Source organism: Xenopus laevis, chromosome 6L (genome assembly GCF_017654675.1).
Source record: "Xenopus laevis strain J_2021 chromosome 6L, Xenopus_laevis_v10.1, whole genome shotgun sequence".
In the NCBI taxonomy this organism is placed as follows: domain Eukaryota; kingdom Metazoa; phylum Chordata; class Amphibia; order Anura; family Pipidae; genus Xenopus; species Xenopus laevis.
The window spans coordinates 12,026,548-12,049,691 of NC_054381.1; the positions used below are offsets into that span (position 1 = coordinate 12,026,548).

The 23,144-nt window shown below is 41.6% G+C and overlaps 1 protein-coding gene across 4 annotated transcripts in view; it reads left to right on the top strand.

Annotated features, from left to right (window-relative positions):
* Positions 1–23,144, top strand: part of LOC108718723 (sodium channel protein type 5 subunit alpha) — a 220,458-nt gene that overhangs the window by 176,929 nt on the left and 20,385 nt on the right. For 2 of the 4 annotated variants that reach the window (XM_041565780.1, XM_018267108.2), the window contains exon 21: positions 17,971–18,093. The exons of 1 other annotated variant lie outside the window; for it this stretch is intronic. In XM_041565780.1, the coding sequence (XP_041421714.1) occupies positions 17,971–18,093 (123 nt within the window). Of the gene's footprint in view, positions 1–17,970; positions 18,094–18,556; positions 18,680–23,144 lie in introns of all 4 variants that reach the window. One more of the 4 variants, XM_041565779.1, reaches the window with a different exon arrangement.

A 23,144-nucleotide genomic window follows, 5' to 3' on the forward strand; every position in this document is an offset into this window, starting at 1 on the left:
TTGAACATGATTTGTCAAAGTAATTGCAGCTAAAAACTGTCCCTTTCTGTTCTGTGCACTGGTGGTTCTGACTATTGACATGGCCTAGCAGAAGCCAGGCCTGTGGAGAAGCTGGGGGAGAGCTGAATTGTGCTGCCCTGTTTCAGGAGTCAGAAGCAGTGGTGCAGAAAGGGACAGACAGATGCTCCTTTCAGCTGCAATGACATTTACAAATAACTTCTGGTAATGATATTGGAAAGTAGCTTGCTTACAATGGTATTGCTGTAAAATGTTATTTTCTGGCTTTGCTTCCCCTTTAAAGGAACAGTAACACTGATGGTAAAACTGAAGTGTTTGCTTTAGAAATACTACTATAGTTCATATAAACAAGCTGTTGTGTAGCAATGGTGGAAACTGAAAAAAGTGTATATGGCACAGGTTAAATAGTAGATAACAGATAACACCATTATGTTCTACAGAGCTTATCTGCTGCGTAACCTGAGCCTTTTCTCCTTTGAATGGCTTCCCCCATGGCTACACAGCAGCTTGTTTATATAAACTATAGTAGTACTTATCTGTTATCTACTGTGTATCCTGTGCTTGAATGCCTGCCCCCATGGCTACACAGCAGCTTGTTCATACCTCCCAACTGTCCCTTTTTCGGAGGGACAGTCCCTCTTTTGACAGCTCAACCCGCAGTCCCTCATTTGTACTGGAAAGTCCCTCTTTTCTCTGCACTGAACAGCCAGAAAAAGAAACAAAGTTTCTCACTTAATTGGCTTTTAGCAGAGAGCCCAGAACAGCCACAGGTGCAAATAAGATACTTTGTAACAATATTGAGACACAAAAACACAGTTTAGATAAGGAGAAATATTTTCAAATTTTCATAACCTGCCAAATTTTGTAAAACAAACATGGTAATTAGGGGGTGTGGCCACAGAAAGGGGTGTGGTCAAAAAATTACTGCGCTACATGCGGGGAAAAATTGTTTGTCCCTCTTTTTACTTCCAAAATGTTGGGAGGTATGGCTTGTTTATATAAACTATAGTAGTACTTATCTGTTATCTACTGTGTATCCTGTGCTTGAATGGCTGCCCCCATGGCTACACATCAGCTTGTTTATATAAACTATAGTAGTACTTATCTGTTATCTACTGTGTATCCTGTGCTTGAATGGCTGCCTCCATGGCTACACAGCAGCTTGTTTATATAAACTATAGTAGTACTTATCTGTTATCTACTGTGTATCCTGTGCTTGAATGGCTGCCCCCATGGCTACACAGCAGCTTGTTTATATAAACTATAGTAGTACTTATCTGTTATCTACTGTGTATCCTGTGCTTGAATGGCTGCCCCCATGGCTACACAGCAGCTTGTTTATATAAACTATAGTAGTACTTATCTGTTATCTACTGTGTACCCTGTGCTTGAATGTCTGCCCCCATGGCTACACAGCAGCTTGTTTATATAAACTATAGTAGTACTTATCTGTTATCTACTGTGTATCCTGTGCTTGAATGGCTGCCTCCATGGCTACACAGCAGCTTGTTTATATAAACTATAGTAGTACTTATCTGTTATCTGCTGTGTATCCTGTGCTTGAATGGCTACCCCCATGGCTACACAGCAGCTTATTTATATAAACTATAGTAGTACTTATCTGTTATCTACTGTGTATCCTGTCAGGGTCAGACTAGGGGGCCCAGGGCCCACCGGGACTGCTGTCCAGGGCCCACTCCGGCCTCCCTGCCCCCCTTCTGTGAATGAGCCGATAGGCACATTTGCCACGCGCATGCACAAACAATATCGCTCGCGCGCATGCGCAAACGGCGCTGCACCGATTTTTTCAAAGTTTTTTTGGAAAACCAATGTCGGAAGATGGGCTCTGGCCCAGCGGAGGCCCACTAGGGTCGGGCCCACCGAGTTTTTTCCCGGTCCCCCGCTGGGCCAGTCCAACACTGTATCCTGTGCTTGAATGGCTGCCCCATGGCTACACAGCAGCTTGTTTATATAAACTATAGTAGTACTTATCTGTTATCTACTGTGTATCCTGTGCTTGAATGGCTGCCTCCATGGCTACACAGCAGCTTGTTTATATAAACTATAGTAGTACTTATCTGTTATCTACTGTGTATCCTGTGCTTGAATGGCTGCCCCCATGGCTACACAGCAGCTTGTTTATATAAACTATAGTAGTACTTATCTGTTATCTACTGTGTATCCTGTGCTTGAATGGCTGCCCCCATGGCTACACAGCAGCTTGTTTATATAAACTATAGTAGTACTTATCTGTTATCTACTGTGTACCCTGTGCTTGAATGTCTGCCCCCATGGCTACACAGCAGCTTGTTTATATAAACTATAGTAGTACTTATCTGTTATCTACTGTGTATCCTGTGCTTGAATGGCTGCCTCCATGGCTACACAGCAGCTTGTTTATATAAACTATAGTAGTACTTATCTGTTATCTGCTGTGTATCCTGTGCTTGAATGGCTACCCCCATGGCTACACAGCAGCTTATTTATATAAACTATAGTAGTACTTATCTGTTATCTACTGTGTATCCTGTCAGGGTCAGACTAGGGGGCCCAGGGCCCACCGGGACTGCTGTCCAGGGCCCACTCCGGCCTCCCTGCCCCCCTTCTGTGAATGAGCCGATAGGCACATTTGCCACGCGCATGCACAAACAATATCGCTCGCGCGCATGCGCAAACGGCGCTGCACCGATTTTTTCAAAGTTTTTTTGGAAAACCAATGTCGGAAGATGGGCTCTGGCCCAGCGGAGGCCCACTAGGGTCGGGCCCACCGAGTTTTTTCCCGGTCCCCCGCTGGGCCAGTCCAACACTGTATCCTGTGCTTGAATGGCTGCCCCATGGCTACACAGCAGCTTGTTTATATAAACTATAGTAGTACTTATCTGTTATCTACTGTGTATCCTGTGCTTGAATGGCTGCCCCCCATGGCTACACAGCAGCTTGTTTATATAAACTATAGTAGTACTTATCTGTTATCTACTGTGTATACTGTGCTTGAATTCCTGCCCCCATGGCTACACAGAAGCTTGTTTATATAAACTATAGTAGTACTTATCTGTTATCTACTGTGTATCCTGTGCTTGAATGGCTGCCCCCATGGCTACACAGCAGCTTGTTTATATAAACTATAGTAGTCTTTCTGAAGCAAACACAACAGTTTTACCAGTGCAGGACAACACTACATTATATTTCTATTACTTTAAAACACTTTAATTTTTTCCATTTACTGTTCCCTTTAAGTGAGAGTAAGTTGACGGCAATCACCCCCGCCATGCTTCCATTTATATAGACATAGAGTTATTATCCAAGCTCTGTGTTTTAATGTCACCTTTCTAACAAATCATTCTGTGTAAATCCCGCATTGTTAAAGGGATTAGCAGTCCTGTTGAGATGTCTTTGATCTTTAAAGGGATTTAGGTATCCCGGTCGCTTCTATCACTGAAAGGTTTCTGGGCCATACTTTGCCTACAAATGGCAACTGCAGTGAAAGCTAATTGCTGATTGGCTGCAGTGAGTTTTTGTAGTCCCTGTGTTAGTGAATTAGCTTTATGGTGGCCATACACGGGCAGAATATTTAAAGAATATTTAAGGAGATAGAGCCAATCAGAGGTTGTTTAGGTGGAGTTTGCAACACAGCCCATAGGCTTCCATCTTTAAATATTCTTTGTGTGTCTAAAGCAACTTAGCCTATGATTAAATGTCTCTTAATTCGTCCGGACAGGTGGCAACCCTACATAGTGTACTGAGTTAATGCATGCACAGGAGTCATTTCAATGCCGGTTGTACTGATTCTTGTGAAAATGCAATCACTGCCATTGTTTCTTGCAGCGCTAGGGTCTCCAGTTTGAATTAACCATATCTACACAAGGGCCAAAAGACACTTTCATTTTGAGGGAAGCGCCTCTTTAATATGAAAGCCTAAGTTAACCAAGGGTTCCTCGCAGGCTGATGTCAGTTACCAGAAATCAGGGGGGAATGACATGATTGTGTCTTTATTTTATGCATTTGCTCAGTTGTCTTTTCCAAGAAACACAAAACCACAGTTCTCCTTGGAGAGTCCTCATCCTCAGCCATGTTCTCATCATCGTAGGTACCATGTGTGAGCCTTGTCTTTCCTTTTCCAATTTGTCAGTTACTCCATCATGTATTCAGGGCTGATCCTATCAAATGTGGGGCCCAATTGGGACCATGTTGGCGGGGCCCCTAGACAAAGTGTTGCTGGCTACTGACACACCAAGTATTTAGGAAAATAAGGGCATACAGGCACAAAATAGAAAGGAAAGGGGCAGACAAGGTAAGAGAGTGAGAGGGATGAAATAGGGGCACATAATAGGGGCACACAGGGTAAGAGAGAGAGGGAGGAAATAGGAGAGTGGACTGGGCCAATTAGTTTGGGGCAGGCTGGGCCAATTCAGCTTGGGAGCAGGCTTGGTTGGATTGGGGGCAGGCAGGGCCTATCAAGGTTGGAGGAAAGCTGGGCCTATGAGAGTTGGGGGCAGGCTAGACCTATGGAGTTGGGGGATAGGCTGGCTTATCAGAGTTGGGGGTGGGCTGGACCTATGGATTTGGGGATGGGCTGGACTCTCAAAGTTGGGGGCAGGCCAGGCAGCATCATGTGCTGAGGGAAATATTATCTGTGCTGCCCTGTGGTGCGGGGCCCCCAGAGGTGCGGGGCCCTATTGGGCCCAATTGGTCCAATAGGCCTAAGGCTGGCCCTGCATGTATTCATGGCAGTATTATAGCCCCTGCTCCTGTAGAGCTTACAATCTAAGGTCTCTATCACATTCACACACACAGCCAATTAACCTTCCTTGAATTTTTTTGGAGTGTGGGACGAAACCAGAGTACCCGGTGGGGACCCACGCAGACATGGGGAGAACATACAAACTCTTTGCAGATACAGCCCTGGCCGGAATCAAACTGGAGACCCTAGCGCTGCAAGAAACAATGGCAGTGATTGCATTTTCACAAGAATCAGTACAACCGGCATTGAAATGACTCCTGTGCATGCATTAACTCAGTACACTATGTAGGGTTGCCACCTGTCCGGATTTCATCCAGACAGTCCGGTTTTTGGACATTGAAGTGAACGACATTGTGATCAGCCAATCGCTGATCACTGTGTCATCAGTCCCGACCCTTATGTCACATTCCCCGCCCCCCAACATCACTGCCCCCCCGCCCGTTTTCACAAAAATAAAGTGGCAACCCTAACACTATGGGAATCATCAGTTTCAACTCTGCAGAGCTAATAGCAGACACTCTGAGATAGAAAACTGGATTTCTCTTATAGAAATGTCAATCAATATGCAAATCAAAACTTTTACCGTTACTGCGTTACTGCTGCTTTAATTTCACCCAAGAAACCAGGCGCAACTTAATATAAAACATATATATATTTTAAAACCCAATTTAAAACCAACATATAGCGTTCCACGCTGAGAAAATGTTCTGGACAAAGTGCTCCGTCCTTTCAACTTTGCAGCCTGTACCTTCATGTAAAAAAACAAAAATATCCCCGTGGGCAGAAAGAAATGGCTTCCCCGCAGCTGCCGCCAATTGATTACCAATTTCACTGGGGAATAACTATTTTTATTTGCCATATTCTGCCCATTTATATGTTTACAAATCCTTTTGTGGCCTGAATGCCTCCTCTCAGGTATCAATTATTAAGCCCATTACTAATCCAATTCTCTTTCTCGTGTGTTCCCAAACAACCCTTGACATTCTGCGGCTGGAATACTAACATCTGCTCCATACAGAGAAGATTAGCACATGCAGATTTGAGATTTGTTCATATTTAATTTGAGGGGCTGTACAAGCTCTCTGCTCTTCTACGCAGTCGCACACATGTGGTGTTCCCAACGCCTCGTGTTTTGAAAGGGCCCCTACAGAACGGCTTAATGCAGAAAGGCTAAATATGGTCCTGATTGCTATGAAATATTAAAGGCACTTTATATGTACCCATTATGGACTTGGTATACTCTAACTATCAGAAGCATGTATTGTGGGCTGTTCTCCCGAAGTGTTATTGCTATCATCTTGACCTACTGTCACATTTTGCCCTACTGTCACCATCTTCCTCTACTGTCACCATCTTCCTCTACTGTCACCATCTTCCTTTACTGTCACCATCTTCCTCTACTGTCACCATCTTCCTCTACTTTCACCATCTTCCTCTACTGCCTCCATCTTGTCCTACTGTCACCATTTTGCCCTACTGTCATCATCTTCCTCTACTGTCTCCATCTTGCCCTACTGTCACAATTTTGCCCTAATGTCACCATCTTGTCCTACTGTCACCATCTTGCCCTACTGTCACCATCTTTCTCTACTGTCACCATCTTACCCTACTGTCACCATCTTGCCCTAATGTCACCATCTTGTCCTACTGTCACAATTTTGCCCTACTGTCATCATCTTTCTCTACTGTCACCATCTTACCTTATTGACATCATGCTTGGCTCTCATCACCTTTCACAAATGTCAACATCTCCCCCTACTGTCACCTCTCATGCTACTGACCACATCACTTCCTACTTTCCCCATCTGCCCTACTGTTTCTATCTGCCCTACTTTCAAGTCTGGTCTGAGATTAAAAATGGTCCCTGACATTTCAAATATACAGAGGCCCAAACAGATAGTGGCATCAGACATTTGCCAGGATCTGCCAGTTCAGGCCCAGTTATTATCATCTTGCCCTGCTGACACCTTCTTGCCCTACTGTTCCATCTTACCTCATTGTCATCCACTGAAATATCTTGCCTTGCTGAACCCATTATGTCTATCTCTTTGCACCTTCTTACCGACCACTGCTCTTCTGTAGTATCCCGTGTGTTGGGCCCAGGTCAGATGCTCTTATCTGCACTCCCTCGAAATACATCTGTGATAAATAATTTGTATTATAATGAATGCCCCTCCATGGTTTAGAGAGATGCTTGAAGGAACACTTACATCTGGCTATATTAACTGGTTATTTTAGCTTATGGTATTGAGACATAATTTAGATTATTAATGTATATTTTACCTCTTTATGAATAGATTTTGGATTATTCCGCTAGGTGGCACGTGCAATGAAAGCAATCATGAGACAAAGCTTTCTCAAAATACAGCAGTGTTGAAAAGACCTTTTCAGCATTCGTATTCCTATTCTTCTTCAGAGTTGACCTGTACGGCTGCCTGGCCACATCCCCTGGTCTACCCAATCCTGCCCTGTTCTGCCCAAACCTTACCCCCAATTTGCCCAGGTCCCTGACACTAAGCTCCGCCCATTCTGCTGTTGAATAGGCCCCTACCTGATGCTCTATGATGGCAGACCTGCTCTCCCGTACAATACTGTATGTTGGAGCAGATTGCCTCCAGAGGATTCTTAAAAGGATACCCTTTGTTTTTATGATATATATATATATATATATATATATATATATATATATATATATATATAGTCTAGAGTTTTTAGAGGATGCATCATTTTACCCCCTAAAAACCTGTAAGGCAGCTCCTGCATGTAATACACGAATAAAGGCTCCCTTTGCCTTATAATCGTTCATTATATTACTTATAAGCAACCTCTACCATAACAAGTTATCCAGAAACCCATTTTCCAGAAAGCTCCGAATTATGGAAAGGCCGTCTCCATTTTATCCAAATAATTCGGATTTCCTTTTTCTCTGTAATAATAAAACAGTAGCTTCTACTTGATCCCAACTAAGATATAATTAATCATTATTGGAGGCAAAACCAGCCTATTGGGTTTATTTAAGGTTTACATGATTAAAGTTCCAAATTACATAAAGATCCGCTATCCGGTAGACACCAGTCCTACAGTATGTTAATAAATGAGTGCATTAGCTGCTGTACAAATCCTGTACATTTATATGGAACGTTGCTATAAACACTCACTACTCCAGGATCCTGCTAAACTGAATATTTTTGTTCCAATGCTTTTCAGACTGTTCCTTTTATAGCCTGTGTTATACTCCCTGCTGTGAAAATGCTGCACGCAAACAGCAAACCCCTTTTAAACTTTCATCCTACGCCCGCTAACAACATCACTTTAAGTGAAGAGCATAAAAGCACAGCGGCTTAACCTCTTTCAGTAGGGAGAATCCATGGGGGCGACTATAGCTCCACTCCAGTCAACTGGAGGTGTCTTTTTAGCCTTCATCAAAGTTGTCTGTCACTTGTAGGGGTGGTTCGCCTTTAAGTTAACTTTTAATATGTTATAGAATGGCAAACTCTAAGCAATATTTCAATTGGTCTTCGTTGTTTATTTTTTATATATATATTTTTTAATTATGTGCCTTATGATTATTTCCAGCTTTCAAATGGAGGTCACTGGCCCCATTTAAAAAAAACAATTGCTCTGTAAGGCTACACATGTATTGTTATTGCTACTGTTTATTACTCATCTTTCTATTCAGGCCTCTCCTATTTATATTCCAGTCTCTTATTCAAATCTGTGCCTGGTTGCTAGGGGAATTTAGATCCTAGCAACCAGATTGCCTATATTGCAAACTGCTAAATAAAAAACAAAATAACTCAAAAACCACAAACAATAAAAATTTAAAACCAATTTCAGACTCTCAGAATATCAGCAGATTGTCTCAGAATATTACTCTCTACAGCATTCTAAAAGTTAATTTAAAGGGGAACAACCCCTTTTAAAGTGCTCGAGCCCCTTTGCCCTGGAGCTGCAAGGCTTTATTGCTATGACTGTACTTGCACTACGGCCTGAATAAAGGGGACGTTAAAGCTGAGAGCAATAATTTTTTAAGTTTGCCTGTTAGTGTTTAGTCTACATCACTGAGCTGCCCGGCCTGGTGGCTTCACTGCTGTGTATTATACTTACTCTGGCCAATTTTGGCTTCACTGACTTTTTTTTTCCTTCCAATTTTGGCCCCTCTCCATGTTATTTCTCCAACCGTCCCCAGCAACTCTGCTGCGGGTTTTACTACACGACTAAGTGAATTCACATGCGTTCCTGCTCAATAATATTTATTGTTTTGCCCCGTAATTGTTTCAGTCTTTTGGAATGTAGAAAGAGCTTATTCTCTAAATCTGGAAGATTTTTATTGTGGAGGGGAAAATATCTCAGGCTTGCAAGTTTTTTTTCTTCCACTTCTGCCGTTAGACTTGTCCTTTAATGCATTGCTTCCCGTGAGGCCTATATAATGTCTTAGGTACTAGGTAGTTAGCTAGTAACCCACATACACAAACCAAAGGTGCTGCTGAATCTCATTAAAGGGACACTAGACTTACGTTAATAATCTCTTTTTGTATGTATCATGTTAGTGACTCAGTTTGTCCATTGTTAGTGCTGAACCGTCAGATACAGGTGGAATTCTATTGTTTCTACCCGTATATCTGACGATTCAGCTCTACACGGGAAAGATCTTTTCCAAGAAAGATCGTAATCGTTACGTCTATGGCCACCATTAGGCTACTGCTGACTGGCCAAAGCTTCCCATCTCTTCCTTTGGGTTATTATCTACTAGTCTATTGTAGCCTAGTTTTTCAGAGAATTAGTGACATACCTCCCAATTGTCCCATTTTTCTGGGACAGTCCCGCATTCTCGGATTTGTTACTGAAATGTCCCGACTTTCTCTTTGATCTCCTGCACTGAACAGCCAGAAAAAAAAAGTTTCTAAGTAGTGATTTGCTTTGACAAAATATTGGAAAAAAACTTGCGAAACAGAAAAAATTGGCGAAAAGCATTGGAGTCTATGGGCGTTAAAATTATTTTGATGTGTGACAGTTTTTACACGAATAGTCTTTAAAATCAATGGGCGTCCAAATAATTTTGACTCTTAATTTTTATGCAGGCAACAATTTTTTTGTTGAAATGCGGAAATTCGCCACAAATCTATGCCTGGTGAATAAATTCGCCAATCACTATTTTATCTAAATTAATTGGCTTTTGGCAGAGAGCCCAGATTTTGACAGCTCAGCCCACATTCCCATATTTGTTACTGAAATGTCCCGACTTGCTCTTTGATCTACTGCACTGAACAGCCAGAAAAAAATGCAAAGTTTCTAAATAGTGATCCAACCAAAAATTGCGTAATGGCAATAAATTTGCAAAACACATTGAAGTCTATGTGCGTTAAAATTATTTTGATGTGCAACAATTTTTACACGAGCGACAATTTTTATGCGCGTGACTATTTTGTCCGAATGCATTAAAGTCAATGCTTGTCCGGAAAATTTTGACGCACAACAATTTTATTGCGCAAGACAATTTTGACGGGCACATTTTTGCCGCAGTTTCGCAAACACATTTATGTGCAGCGAAATTCGGAAATTCGCCATAAATCCATGCCTGGTGAATAAATTCGCCCATCGCTATTGCTTAATTAATTGGCAGATAGCCCAGAATAGATATTTAGATACTTTTGTAACAATTTAAGATAAGCAGGTCTCAGGGAGAATTTAGACTCACAGCTTCACCTACATTAGCAAAACAGTAATAACACATAAAAAACACGAAATGTGTTCAAACTTTCATAACCTGCTAAACTTTGTAAAAAATAGGTGGTGTGGCCACAAAAATGGGCTTGGTCAAAAATTTTTTTGTCCCTCTTTCTATTTCAAAATGTTGGGAGGTATGTAGTGGAATTTCAAAAATTTAGGAGTCATAGCAGCTTCTCCATCTATTATCTATTCTGTATCAGACTTCCTGTTTTCAGCTTAAACCTCCAGGGCTAGGGCTTGAGCATGCTCAGTTTGCTCCTCTCCCCTTCCCCTCCCTGCTGTAATCCGAGCCCAGAGCTATGAGTGAGATGGGAAAGACTCAGACAGGAAGTGACGTCATACCAAGCTAATATGGCAGCCGCTATCCTAAACAAACAGAGAGCTGTTTACTCAGGTATGGTAAAGCATTCTGCAGAATAAATATAGTATTATAGCTTGCACTATTGTGGCTAATCTATTGATAATAAACTGCTTCAGTAGCTTTCCTTCTCCTTTAAGGCTCAGATAGGAAATGTTCTGATATACTGATATATATATATATATATCCTGGTGCATTCTTTGCTATTACAGAAAGCCCAGCTAAACTGTTGTAGCATTCAATAGTAGTAGTAAGTCTTCTCAGTTCCAGAGAGGGTCAGGATGTAATAGGGTTCATTATAACTGTCAGATCAGTTACTATAGTGAACAGGGAGGGTCCCCAGTACCAGTGAATATGATACAGCGCCAAAGCAATATGCCTGAACAGGTGGAAGGGAATCATCAGCCTTAAGTGGCACAGATTAACCCAACAGCCGGATCCAGAGTTTCTCTGTCTAAGCAGAGGGAAGCAGTAAGAGAACAGAATTTGGATAAATTGGGAAAAAATCAAAGCAAACGTACCTGAGGCATGCTGCTAGCAGACCTGTATATTTACTGTTAGTTCTACTTGTGTCGCATGAGACCTCTCACTGAGCCAAAGGATTGAATCTGTTCTCCTGAAGAATTAAATCTCAAACGGCTTAAATACAGGCAAACACAGGCTCTAAATTCCACATTATAGAGCAATGATGGGCTTCAAGGCGAATGCGAATGTCTATAAGAGCTTTTTAAATATGTCAAAAATCGCAAATTGTGAATATTTATGCGCACACTGAATTACACTGAATTACACCACAACTTTGGTGGCAGAGAAAATATTCGCAAATCAGTTTCGCAAAGTGCAAGTTTAAGTTACCATCAACGCTATTTTCACGCATAACAACCTCGCACAAATTTCATCTTTTGTAGCCAGAGCAGTTCTGTATTTTTAGAGCATGGCCATTACCAAATGCCACAATTCTATTTCCAGTCCCAGAGAGGGGCAGAGGCGATGGACAATGACTCATTAATACAAGTGGAGTGGGCAGTGCCGGGGAATAATCAGAACCCTTTTTGCTGGTGACTCAGCGCCCCACCGTATAATTCACCCCGTGCCTTCAACATTTTTTGCTTTGGAGCATTGTAAATGAACATTTGTATTTGAATAGGAATATCTAAAAATATGTGATTGTGTTTGGATTGATTACTGTGGAGCTTTATAAGCCATTTACACTAAAAATAAATGAATGCCCCTTCCACATTTCTTTCCTTGTCTAAAGAATGCTTTACATTGAAATGCAGATATAAAACAATATCTATGTAGATCCGGTTACTGTCTTTCATAGGGCTAGTCCTATAAATCAGTTTGACATGGGCAGATAATAAAACAGGTGCAAGGAGTAGAATGAAAGTACCAGTGTCTGGCTGGGTAATGATCAGAATGAACACTGCCTGTATAATTGTGTTTGCTTCCAGTATAGTTTGGTTATCCTATCAGAACATTAGAATGTTAGACCAAATTATATCCAATCCGAGCATTAGAATGATCACGGGGCTAGCCCAACCTGTATCCAATCAGAGCATTAGAATGATCACAGGACTAGACCAACCTGTATCCAATCAGAGCATTAGAATGATCACAGGGTTAGACCAACCTGCATCTAATTAGAACATTAGAATGATCCCAGGGCTAGACCAACCTGTATCCAATCAGAGCATTAGAATGATCACATGACTAGACCAACCTGAGCATTAGAATGATCACAGGGCTAGATCAACCTGTATCCAATCAGAACATTAGAATGATCACAGGGCTAGACCAACCTGTATCCAATTAGAGCATTAGAATGATCATAGGGCTAGACCAACACCTATAAATTAGAGTGCATTTGTTTTCCGAAGATGCTTAAAGGAGAACTAAACCCTAAACACGAATATGGCTAAAAATGCCATATTTTATATACTGAACTTATTGCACCAGCCTAAAGTTTCAGCTTGTCAATAGCAGCAATGATCCAGGACTTCAAACTTGTCACAGGGGGTCACCATCTTGGAAAGTGTCTGTGACACTCACATGCTCAGTGGGCTCTGATTGGCTGTTGAGAAGCTAAGCTTAGGGCTCGTCACTAATTATCCAGCAGAAAATGAGCTTCCCCTGTAATATAAGCTGATGCTACAGGTTTGCTGATTATTAAATTCTGATGCTAATTGCACTGGTTTCTGTGCTGCCATGTAGTAATTATCTGTATTAATTACTAATCAGGCTTATATTGTGACATTTCTATTCTATGTGTACTGTATATTGTGAGTGGTTCCCTAAGCTCAGTAAGTGACAGCAGCACAGAGCATGTGCAGTGAATCAGCAGAAAAGAAGATGGGAGCTACTGGGGCATCTTTGGAGACACAGATCTTTACTGCTAAAGGGCTGTGGTTGGTACAGAAGACAAAACATAATGTACAATATTTCTACCTACTTCTTTAGTTCTATTTTAAAGCTGAAATGTCCCAAATGAGCCCCCAAGGTTTACTGCATTGCAAGGGGCCCCCTCTTTAATAACTCCAGGCCTGACCTACAGTGTTCTCACCACTGACCAAAATATAAGCTCTTAAAGTGGCAATTGTTTGCTACAGTAATACAAATAAAGGCAATAGAAGCACGAGGCCAGAGGTAGAGTTCAACGGTAGCCTTCGGCATTTCACTGGAATGACAGCGCAGGATTTGAGCCATTGGCTTGCTATGTTGTCGCCCAGCAGAGTAGCTGACAAGCGTTTATCTTCGGTGAATGAGAGGCTGACTGCAACAGGTGGGATTTGCTTGCCTAAATCCTGGGATCTGAGGGGGGATTAACACTGGGTTCCTGCAATAGTGTCAAAAGGAGGGGTAAAAAAGCTTTGATAGAGACCAGTTCCCATCCTTAGATTTATGCCGTAACATTGCAAAAGCCCTTCTGTATCACTTTCTGTATTTTGGAAGTCTTATTCTTTTATGTCCTGAAAGGTTTAACACATTATAACACGGAGTGCATTTCTGAGGTCCCAATTCAAATAATAGAAGTAATAGAAAATAGAAATACAGGTATAGGATCCCTTATCCGGAAACCCGATATCCAGAAAGCTCCGAATTACAGAATTTCATCCAAATAATGCAAATTTTTAAAAATGACTTTTTCTCTGTAATAATAAAACAGTCGCTTGTACTTGATCCCAACTAAGATATAATTAATCCTTATTGGAGGCAAAACCAGCATATTGGGTTTATTTAATGTTTACATGAATTTCTAGTAGACTTAAGGCATGAGGACCCAAATTACGGAAAGATCCATTATCCGGAAAATCCCAGGTCCCAAGCATTCTGGATAACAGGTCCCATACCTGTACTGACTTCCAGCACCTTTCCTTTAGAACTACAATTCCCAGAATTCTCCAACAATATAGTGTAGCACAATTACATTGTATATATCCTAATAGCTCTTGCGGGATTTAAAAGGCTAGATCCTCTACCATAATTTTATAGAAGTACCCAGATGCCAAACATAAGGGGGTCACTCATGCTTCGAGCCTGTGTAATCTGTAACTGTGATATTTGGCTTGTTAGCATTATGAGTAAATGCATAACACTCTGGAAAATTAAAGGGGAACTATAGCGAAAATGATAATTTAATATAAGCTTAGTCATACTGTAATAAGAAATGTTCTAAATTTAAAAATCAATTAAAAATTCTGTAACGTTTCTGAAATAATCAAGTTTATATTCACTATCCCTCTCTCAGCATCTGTTTCTCTTCATTCTGTCCTCATGCAGCAGTTGGGTGTCAGATATTCATTGACAGTTAGAGCCAATATATCTTATAGGGGGGCTCCTTTTGCTTAGAAGATGTATTAGAGCTCACTCTATTAAATCACCAGACATCAGGGGGCCCATTTACTTAGTTTGAGTGAAGGAATAAAGGAAAAATAGTTCAAATTTCGAATGTTTTTTTTTGCTACTTCGACCATCGAATGGGCTACTTTGACCTTCGACTATGACTTTCGATTTCGAATTAAACGATTCGAACTAAAAATCAGTCACTATTCAACCATTTGATAGTCGAAGTACTGTCTCTTTAAAAAAATTCTTCGACCCCCTAGTTCGCCACCTAAAACCTACCGAGGCCAATGTAAGCCTATGGGGAAGGTCCCCATAGGCTTCCTAACAATTTTCTGATCGAAGGAATATCCTTCGATCGATGGATTAAAATCCTTCGAATCGTTCGATTCAAAGGATTTAATCGTTCGATCAAACGATTATTCCTTCGATCGTTCGATCATAGGAATAGCGCAAAATCCTTCGACTTCGATATTCGAAGATGAAGGATTTTACTTTGACGGTCGAATATCGAGGGTTAATTAACCCTCGATATTCGACCCTAGGTAAATGTGCCCCTAGGTCTCTCTACATGCAGGATTTGTGCAAAAGGTAGTTATTTTGTTAGATTTTGTTTGTACTTGAATCAGTTATTTGAGTGAGCTCTAATACATCTGAAAGGAGCCCCCCTATAAGATATATTGGATCTAACTGTCAATGAATATCTGACTCCCAACTGCTGCATGAAGACAGAATGAAGAGAAACAGATGCTGAGAGAGGAATAGTGAACATAAACTTGATTATTTTAGAAACAATTCAGAATTTGTAATTGATTGGATTTAAAAAGTTTATTATTTCAGTAGGATACAGCTTATATTACAGTTCCCCTTTAAGTTTCTGAGATCTTTTTATAAGAATAGAAAAGAAGAAAACACTTGGTCATCCTGTTTAGAGGGACATGTCAGAGGGTCTTTATCTTGTCTGCAGCCGGAAAAGACACACTCTAAATGGAATTTTCACAGCACAGACAGAGGTGTCTTGAAAACCTTGCACTGTTATTTCTGCTAATAGTTAGAGAAGATTGTTACAGCCGTTGAAATATGTAACACACAGGATCCTGTACACAGGCAAGCACTTCTCTTCTGCAACATTCAGGAAATATTCAGGAAATAAAAATGTCTAAATTAAGAAAGGAAGGTTGCCCTTGTACATTATCAGGTATCAGGGTACCACTTGTCATACTCTTGTATTGCTCATACCTGCCATATACACGTTTCTTCCTCCATGGACCTTGAGTTGGTCATCACTGCTCTACACCACAATGTATTCATAAATAATCAAGTCCCGTCTCTCTCTCTGGTAGACATTACAATGATTTCCAGCCGACAGACTAAATGTATTTTTGTTAGAAAATGACGCATTTCTATTTCAATTGCACAGTGCAGGACAATTTGGGGGTGCCCTGTTCTTTTGCAATTCCGAAAGTCGTTTCATTCAACATTTGTCCACAACAATGATTAGATGTTATTATTATGCACAGTATTCCTTATTTAGCTTTCCTTTATGCCGTCTTTTTAGAACAAGGCAATTAGTTTGCTAGGCAACCTGAAATATCAAATCTGCACCTAGATGCAATCTGAATCTTTCAGAGACACCAGCCAGCTGTTTAGCTGTTCTCTACCCTCACCATAATGACAGGTCACCATGTAAGAGGGAAAAGGTTCCAGCACAGTCTGCATCTATGCTTAGAAAAAAACTTTCTAGAAGACAATTATAATTTGCAACAGGAAAATGTAATGTTAGCCATTTTAACACATTCTTTGGTTCTATATTCCCTCTGTATCTATTCTGTTCTGTCATAGAAAGTCCTTTTAACCTCAGACGAGACTTTACTTCTTATTAGACCAGCTTCAACCATGTATAACTTCTCTCTGAGTTAAACATCACATATCAGACCTCAAGCATAATGTCTCATCCCTCAACTACCAAAGATAACCTTACTAAAGTCTGTTGAGGTAAAGGATAGGACTAATGGATAAGGGAACAGGACTGATGGTTAAGAGTTGAGCACTGAGGGTTGAGGAGTAATGGCTGAAGGGATTCAACTAATGGACTAATGGTTAAATGTGATGAACTGAAGGTTTTAGGGATAGGAATGGTGGAAGAGGAATTGTTGAAGGGGATGAAGCGAAGGCTGAAAGATAGGGCTGATGAAAGATGGATGACAGCTGATGGTTGTAGGGGATGAACTGCGGGTTGAGGGACAGGAGTAAAAGATGAAAGATGAGGACTTAATGTTGAATGGGATAAAGTGAAGGTTGAAGGATATGACTGACAGATGTAAAATAAGGACTAGCGGGATAAGGAGACAAAGTTGGGTTTTAGACATAGAACTGATGGAAGAGGGATTACAGAGGGTTGAGGGGTAGGACTGATGGAAGAGGCATGAGGACTGATGTATGAAGGGGATGAATTGAGGGTTGAGGGATGGAACTGAAGGATAAGTAATGAGGACCAATAGTTGCAGGGCAGCAAAGGGTTGAAGAACTGGACTGAGGGTAAGGAATACACATTGATAAGTCACAAGGAATGATGTTGAGTCAAGACTGGTGGTGGATGAATGAAGAATGATATTAGAGGATTGAGGTCTGGGGGTAAAGGAATAAGGAATAATGGGTAAATGATGCATTTTAATAATTTATAAATAATACATGAAGTAGGAGGGTGTAGGTTGAATGATTAAAAAATTAAGACTAATTGTTGAGGGGTGAAGAATGATGTTTAAATGTAGAGATCTCATGGCAGAGGGATGAATAATGATGGTTGAGATTATAGATCCTATAGCTAAGAGATGTGGTCTGGTCTTGGAGAGACAACATCTAATGATTGTGGGTTAATGACTTATTTGTTACCTGCATAGGATTATTTTAGGATTAATAGAGATAAGACCTCCAAATGCTGATTTGGGCATCAAACATTATCCTTCCACCATCAGATCTACCGAATTTTAAACCAACCTTCTGAAGCCCTCTTCAGGATAACCGATCCTTCCTCATCAGGCAACTTGTAATGCTGATGATTGGGGACTCGGTTGATGCTGAATGTCTGTGGGGAGAGGAAGATATAGATAAATCAATATTTAATCAATATCAGATATGAGTCAGTAAGCAAACAGCCAGTAATCGAAGTATTTTCTTCACCGTGAAATGATGTTCTTCAGAATACATTCTATGAATGACAACCTTCTTTGATGTTGCATGCCTCTGACCAATAATTTTAAATTCCATTCAATCTGTACAGATTTCAGTAGCTTGTCTGATGGTAACAACTTTTAGCAATGGCAATATGGGTTCCGTGAAGTCACTCAGGACGCTCAGGGCCTTGCGGCCTCTCCGAGCCTTGTCCAGATTTGAAGGAATGAGGGTAAGGGTACTTTTCTCCAATGTGTATTTCACTAAACACTCAACTTTTCTTCACAGGCAAATAATAACTATATTTTTTTCCCTTCTACTTTATAAAAGTGCCAACTGATCTGACTGGGGAAAAGAGCTGACGTCTTGAGATCCATATTTGTTTCTACTGTATGTGTGTTAATACTTTACATCAAACTGTGGAAATAAGAGATCCAAGTGTGTCACCCTGCTTATCTTTAGGGTATTGGTTGGGTATTGGTACAGGTTGAGATACAATTGTGGGAAATTGGTTAAATGCTATGCCCTCAGCACTTCATTGAAACAATGTGAGTGGGTAAAGACTGCAGCTCTTCTCTCGTTTAACCTTCTTGTTTCTTAAACAGGGTCTAGGTCCCGCTTCTTCAAACAGAGCAATTTTTGACAGGAACAGATTTGCTCTAATGGCTTGGGTTCTTCTTTGTGTCTCCATTCAGGTGTCATTAATAAGCCTGATAGCTACCCCCCTTGGATTATCTGAACTTGGTCCTATGAAATCTCTTAGGACCCTCAGAGCTCTGAGACCATTAAGAGCCTTATCACGGTTTGAAGGGATGAGGGTAAGATCAGAAGAGCAACCCAGGAGGTCCATTTGAATTTCCGAAGCATGTCAAGGACCTCATTTGATTTGGATTTTTTGTCAGTAGATCTGTATACAAAATGGCTTATGTTTCAGTGTTACAAACACTGATATTGATCTATTTTGTATACACTAGTACATGTTCTAAATTGATTTCCTCTCTGTAGTGGGATTCAGAAACCTTTATCCCAATACACAGGACGAAACAAGTAACAAAAAACAAAAAGATTTCAGATGAGGGTACGCCATTCCTCCGCAATGAGTTACAAATGGCCTACAAATCCAGAGTACAAAAATTGTAGAAGGAATTTTATTCTGGCAATGGCTAAATCCATAAATCTAATCATTGCAAATACTTTCTTCTGAAATATTTTCCCTTTTTTGTTTGTTTTTTTTGGGGTTTTATTTTTGCCAGCATGGACGTTCTTTCATTTAACCTCTGCATGCTTCTCCTACCTAAACCCTTTTGGTTTGTGCTACTGCTCTAGAACATTAAAATCCCATTTAAATGCTAGAACTCTTTCACTGTCTGTGCTTTGCCTTCTCACAGTGCATGCATCCAGGATGATTTGAACTGTCTGTTAAAACCAGTAGGACTTCTCCATTATGTATTTAAATTTTTGGGCTTTACATGGCAGAAACCACACTGAGGAACGTTGTGCAGATACAAGGGATTGCTGTTGGGTTCTGGGACCTGAGAAATGATGAGTCCTTTACACTTGTACCTCTCTCTTTAGTTGAGCTGTTGTCAGACTTTTTTGATTCAAGTCCTCCTTGGAGGTCCATCCTTTACTTGAGCCTTCTGTAGTTCAGAATAAGCTTATACATATAGGGAAACATTGGTGTATCAAACGTCATTCAAGAATAAAAGAATATCTAGAACAGCAAATGTGTATTTACCACAAATCTTACATTAAATCCCCCCAGACCCCTGTTCTGGACAGCAAAATGTTCTACTCATGGGCCAGTTAGCAAGGGTAGAGGGCAGGCAGAGGTTTGGTGCCTAGGTCAGACCTAGACCTTGATAGAGCACTGTCAAGTCAGCTTTCATGTGTTTCTAGGAGAACAAATAGAAATTCTTCACAGATCTCACCCTATTTGGACTTCAAGCTGAACCCCCCATAGTGGTAATGGGTACTCCCCAACAATGGGTTTCCCCAACTTGCAGGGGTTTCTGTCAACTGGATCAACAAACTTGGTAGAACTTACTTGGGGAAACTCAACAACTATGGCACAAAAATACAGCAAATTTTAGAGCAATCGTGCAATAAATATACCCCCATTTGTCATTAGATTATCTGCCTTATTTAATTATTACATATGCCAGTAATGGAATTCAGAAGATAATCAGAAACAATATAGGTGCAAAACTCTCTAGTGGTGGGTAACCCCTTCACAAATGGCATTATCCACCCAAAGTATCACTATTTGTAAGAGCTGGGGGATTAGCCATTAATTGAGAAAATACCAAATCCTATAAAAAAAAACTGATTTTCCACAGGCATCACCATGTCTGTTAAAAGAGAGAAAGAGCCTGAATAAAACCCACTGCTGATGGTGCTGACTAATAAGCTGTCGGTTAAGTACACGCTAACAGCCTATTAATGCACTTGGATCTGCGCCCGACTCCTCCAGTGCTGTAAACAACAATTAGCAATATTTGTAATTAGGTATTGTTAGAGGGAAGTTTATTTTCTCTCATTTCCTTCCATTTTAAAACATTTTTTTACCCCCTCTTGGCTTTCATTTAAATAAATACGCACACGCACACACAGCCGGGGTGAGATTTTCTCCCCCCTTTGCACACAGACCGGTAGTTTTAAATAGCTAACTAGATCATCAGATTTCAAAGGCAGGCTAGGCCGGCATAAATGCGGTGTAAACAAAGAAGCCAGTGTAGCGCACAATGAGACTGTTGAAATAATGTAGCAGAAGTCTGATTAACAGACCTGGAGGGAAACTGATACATTGTTTCAAGAGTCAGAACCTGAGAAGAGAAGGGTGATCAACAAATGTTGCCTTCGATAGCAGTGATATTTACAATTTAAAACCAGGGACGAGGAAAGTGGCCCAGGGTAGAGCGGGTTCAGCGCCAGATTTGCTGGGTGGGCACCCCTAGGCTGTACGGTCCTATCGCCCGCCTGCACTATCTCACGCAGGCGCAAGAACGCGTGTGCAAGCACTGGAGCACTGGGGAGCGGCGCGTCCCCAGTGCTCCCCATAGAGCGGCTGGGCGGCATGTGGCCTGTGTTGCCTCGCCACAAATCCAGGCCTGAGTGGGTTGGATACCCGCAGGTTACCCGCAAAAAATCAGGCACGCTCCGGAATGAGGGGAAGATTTTCCATGGGTCTGCGGGTTGCGGATCGGGTTGCGGGTCTCATCCAAATTTCTTATGGTATGTACTTTCGTTTTATATTTGATTTACTGTTCCGGCCCACTTTTGATGATGTCACTTCCGGTTTGCTGCAACATCACTTCCTGTTTAATGCGGGTAGGCGGGTTGCAGGTAGGGTTGCGGATAAGGCAGTTGCGCGTCTGGATCGGGTAGCGGATCAAAGTGGGTAAATATGCGGGTTGCTGTTCGGGTCGCAGGCTGCAGGTTTGGGTCAGGGTCTTAGAAATTAGTTCCGCGCAGGACAAGATCAGCAATAGTGATATGTGTGCAGGCCCGATACGAGTGGGACCGGCGGGTTTACCCGTGGGTTGGGTGGGTTCGAGCCTACCTCACACTCCTCTTCGCACTTTCAAATGGAAGCCGGATGCAGGCGGGCACGGGCTGATTGAGGGTGCGGGTCGGGAAAAACCCCAACCCCAAAACCCCAGCACATCATTAGACAGCAATGTAATAAGTGGGGGTGCCCCCACCCCCAGTTATTTTTACTTTCCTTGTTTCTTTAATGTGTATTTAAAAGTAGTTTGAATTACATTTTCTTTCATTCGGCAAAATACTGTTTTCAGGTGAACATTCCCTTTAACAGTGCACTGCCAATGATAGATGATACCAGTATATTCCACTCCAGTACTGGGAGGAACTCCAGATGCAGACGGCCATGTTTGGAAACGTGAATGTGGATAATGAGCAAGCTCCACAGTTTAGGATTAGGGGTCATGTCTGTCCTGGTGCAGGGGTTAGAGTATTTGCTAGGGGGCTTTTCTTTAAAAAATATTATTGTTTTCCCAATTGGAGTGTGGGCTCTATTAGCCCACACCTCCAATGGTGGAAATACATTTGATGTGATTGGTGCCCTTTAACTGGCGGACAATTGTTCAGCATGTCCGGGGGCACTACTGTTGCTATTGATATTATGGAATTAGGAGTGTAAAACTGCAAATTTAAAGAAAATGGAAAGATTGAACTGCAGTGCTCAGAAGAGCGCGCTGAGCAATTTGACAGGCTGAGCAGGCGTCTGGGAGTTTAGTTCTTCTTTAAATCAGTGGGAGTGAATCAGAATTGGGATTTCTCCTTCATTAGGAGATGCCCTGAATCAGTAGGAGATGTGTTAGCGGCAGTACTCCTACTCATTATGCAGATGTGCCGCGAGCAATCAGTCGGCCGATTACTTACGGATAATCTGTGCTTTGTAGTCAGTACAGGGGATGCTCTGCTGTGCATTAGTGGCTCACAGTGGGGAGGGAGAAGGTGCAAGGTGAATGGATTTCTGAGGATAATTTTTGTCGTTTTACAGCAATCTCAGGTGGAATACAGGTTACAGTGAATCCTTCCCAGCTTTTTGGGTGGAGAAGACAAGAACTTGTGCCTTTTCCCTGTGGATTTGTCTCGTGGAATTAAGAGCTGAATGGATGTTTATTTTCCTGTAGTTTTCTTTCCTTTAAAGTGGAACTAAACTTCCTTACATTGATTTTTACTGATTTGGGCAGAAGGTCCCATGTGCCCTTCCCCAATCACAGCCCTTCCACCTTCCCAAATGTAAATGTTCACTTAGCCGTTTGCAAGTAAGTGCAGCAGGGTTGGTGTCTGTTCCGTTCCTGGCCTGAACAGTGCTGAGCAGGTGCAGGTGCAATCTGTGTTCCTGTTTACATGTCCATGCTCCTGGTCAGCCATCAGTGCAGTCGAGTCTGGCAATGGAAGTGCTAAGGTCATACGTGGTACCTGCCAACCCCGCAGTACTGCTTTGGATTCTGATAGGCTAAGCCTCCCCGTGTTATGGGAGGTTAGTGATGCAGTTGGGGAAGTAGTCAGGGGTCATCTGCACTGATCCAGTAAGTATAAAACAAAGGAAGGCTGGTTTACTTTAACGGAGGTGTAATTGCCTTAGTTTGCAGGTTTTCTCATTGCATAGGCAGTCATTGTCTTGTTGGCAGATTGGTAATTCCTTGCACTAAGTACAATTCAGCAGGAAGAACCCCCTACATTTGCTCATAGCCTGTACAGATACCATTAAACTAAGGAAGCATAGGTATGTACAGAGAGATCCCATAAAAC